Source organism: Otolemur garnettii, unplaced genomic scaffold (assembly GCF_000181295.1).
Source record: "Otolemur garnettii isolate 467f Iridium unplaced genomic scaffold, OtoGar3 scaffold00051, whole genome shotgun sequence".
NCBI lineage: Eukaryota > Metazoa > Chordata > Mammalia > Primates > Galagidae > Otolemur > Otolemur garnettii.
Genome location: NW_003852446.1, coordinates 600,910 through 603,742, shown reverse-complemented (window position 1 = coordinate 603,742; position 2,833 = coordinate 600,910). Strand labels below are relative to the sequence as shown.

Here is a 2,833-nt window from a genome sequence, read left to right as displayed (position 1 = left end):
TGGAATTGTTTTCTTGATTTCTTTTTCAGATAGTTTACTTTTAGCATAGAGAAATGCTAGTGGTTTTGTGTGTTAATTTTGTATTCTGTGGTCTTCCTGAATTAGTTTATTCTGAAAGATTTTTGTGAAATCTTTAACATTATTTACATATAAGATTACATTGTCCGCAAACAGGAACAGTTTGATTTCCTCTTTTCCAATTTGGATGCCCTTTTTATTTCTTGCCTAATTGCTCTGGCTAGGACTTCCATTGCTCACTACATAATAACCACTTAATGAAGAGAGATTAACATTTTTATGTATGTGTTCTATATAGAAGTTTTTCTTTGTTTTACTGATTTTCTCCAGTTTCTTTTCTTATAACCATTTATTCGGAATAAGGGAATGCATATCAGGACAGTGTGGTGGTTACGGGTGTAGACTCAGGAGTCTAGAGGTCCCTCTTGCAAATCTAGCAGCATTGCCAGTTAGTATTAACTGTGAATTAGTGTAACCTTGGAAAATTATCTTACCTTCAGCTGGGCACCATAGCTCAGTAGTTAGAGCACCAGCCCTTCAAACTGATGGCAGTGAGTTTGAACCTCACCTGGGCCTGATTAAGAAAAAAAGGAAAGAAAATTGTTTTACCTTCTTTAAAATAAGATTTTCTTGTATAAAAGTTGGAAGAAGAAGAATATTTTTTAAAAGAATAGTTGTAAGCCTTAAGTGAAATAATGCATATGTTGCACCTGTCATATAATAAACGTGAATGATTGCTAGCTATTATTCTTCTGTTCACTATAATAAGTTGGTTAATCCTCAGTTTTTTCCTATTTTGAATAATTATAGTGACTTTATAAAATGCCTTGTTTTTGTAAAGTAAGACTTATTTTTGTTTCTCTTATGGACGTATTTTTAAGCTTTGTTATAGCATCTTCTATTTTTATTTCTGAGGTTTCATTTTTGTCATAGAACCTATATGACTTCCTGTCTCCAAAAAAGAGGAGCCCAAGTTTCTGGGCTGTGTGAGAAGTCTAATTCAAGAATCACCATATTACCATATTTGGGAAGAAACTGAGCTCCAAGACAAACCATTGACTAACTGAATTGTCATTTTAAAGGGGCTAAGGAAGAGAGTGTGAAACCACATTACAGTTGGTAGATTTGAAACAGAAAAGGAAAGAATCCTTAAGAAATTCCCTGAAACAGAAATATCTGAAGTCACTTTTAATAGAGCAACTAAAGCTTTAAGCACATGCTGTGAACATATTCAGCAACTTTTTTTTTTTTTTTTTTTTTTGGTTTTTGGCCAGGGCTGGGTTTGAACCTGCCACCTCTGGCATATGGAGCCAGCACCCTACTCCTTGAGCCACAGGTGCCGCCCTTCAGCTATCTTTTTTGATGTGGCTATTTGTATTCTTAGCAAACTATGTTTTTAAAGGGATTTATAGAAATAATATTTAGGATATGTTTTTTCAATGTGTGACATTGTCAAAATAATATAAAGAGCTTAAAGATGATTACTTAACAAAATTCGTAGTTACCTATGTGATAGGTACCTAACAGAAATGTCTTTTCAATTTTTCCCACTTCATGGCACTTTTTCTCATTTATTTTTTAGGTTGAAAAAACGACTGGAATCAATTTGCATTCAAAAATTAGATAAACATGAATACTTGATATCGTGGAGTGACTAAAAATAAGCAATGTCATCTAATAAGCAAGAAAGTTTCTTATGTTATAATGGGGAAGTCTTGGTTTTCCAGTTATCGAAAGGAAATTTTTCAGATAAAGAGACTGCAAAAACATCCATGTTACACGTCAGAAGAATGGTATTTGACAGAGAAACAAGATCATTTATTCAGAAGTCCACTGGATCCTTCAGCATAAAGGGAGAAAACTCTCATTTTAAAATTATTTATTGCAACTGTGTGTCAGATTTCAGAACTGGAATTAACCTCCCTTGCGTATTGATTCAAAGCAATGAAAACAAAGTTTTCAGATACTTTCTACTGTTTCTCCACAGTACCAATAAATTTGAAAACCGTTTGAGCTTTAAAATAGGCCATGAGTTGAAGGATAGTTTAAGGGTCCTTGATGGCCCTTTGGTCTTATGGAGACATGCTAGAACATTCTTCTATATGTCTTCTGAAACTGGCAAAGTCGTTACTCTGTCAGTTAACTTTTCCTCTATTGTGTGGATAGGGGATATTGAAAATGTGGGTATGGTTTTATTGGGAATAAAGGAACGTTCTTTATCTGAGGAAGAATGCACCCAGGAGGCTTCAGAATCAGATTATATAATTTCAAATACCAAATTTTGTGTATACTCTCTTGAAAGTGAAGAAGTATTAAGTGATACATACATTATCCCTCCTGCTTATAGCAGTGTGGTAACCTGTGTGCATGTCTGTGCAATTGAGATCATCAACAACCAGTTAAGAATGTCTCTAATTGCCCTTACTCAAAAGAATCAACTGATTTACTTCCACAATGGGACTCCTGAAAGTGTATGCCAGCTTCCATTTGGAGATCCTTGTGCAGTTCACCTTATGGATTTAAGTGGAGGAAACTTCTTTTTCATTGTATCCTTTAGGTCCAATGATGTTTGTGCTGTTTGGGAAAAGAACTTTCAGGTATGATGTTTATTCTTATAATTAAATTGATGGTTTTGGACTTTTCAAATATTCCTATGCTTCATAGAGTTCATCCTGGAATTTTATTATCTGAGTCCATTTTTAATAGTGTATTTAATATTTTATATATATATATATATTACATTGTTTTTTCTTAAAGTTATCTGAGTACTATTTGACAGTGATTTTTTTTGCCTTGCCAATTTTTTTTTTTTTTT

General features: G+C 33.4%; 1 protein-coding gene across 1 annotated transcript in view; it reads left to right on the top strand.

Moving 5' to 3' along the window:
* Positions 1-1,685: 1,685 nt before the first annotated feature.
* The window catches only part of FANCB (Fanconi anemia complementation group B), a 16,230-nt gene continuing 15,082 nt past the window's right edge, over positions 1,686-2,833 (top strand). Inside the window, exon 1 of the mRNA XM_003791854.1 lies at positions 1,686-2,615. Within this exon, the coding sequence (XP_003791902.1) occupies positions 1,686-2,615 (930 nt within the window). The remainder of the gene's footprint in view (positions 2,616-2,833) is intronic.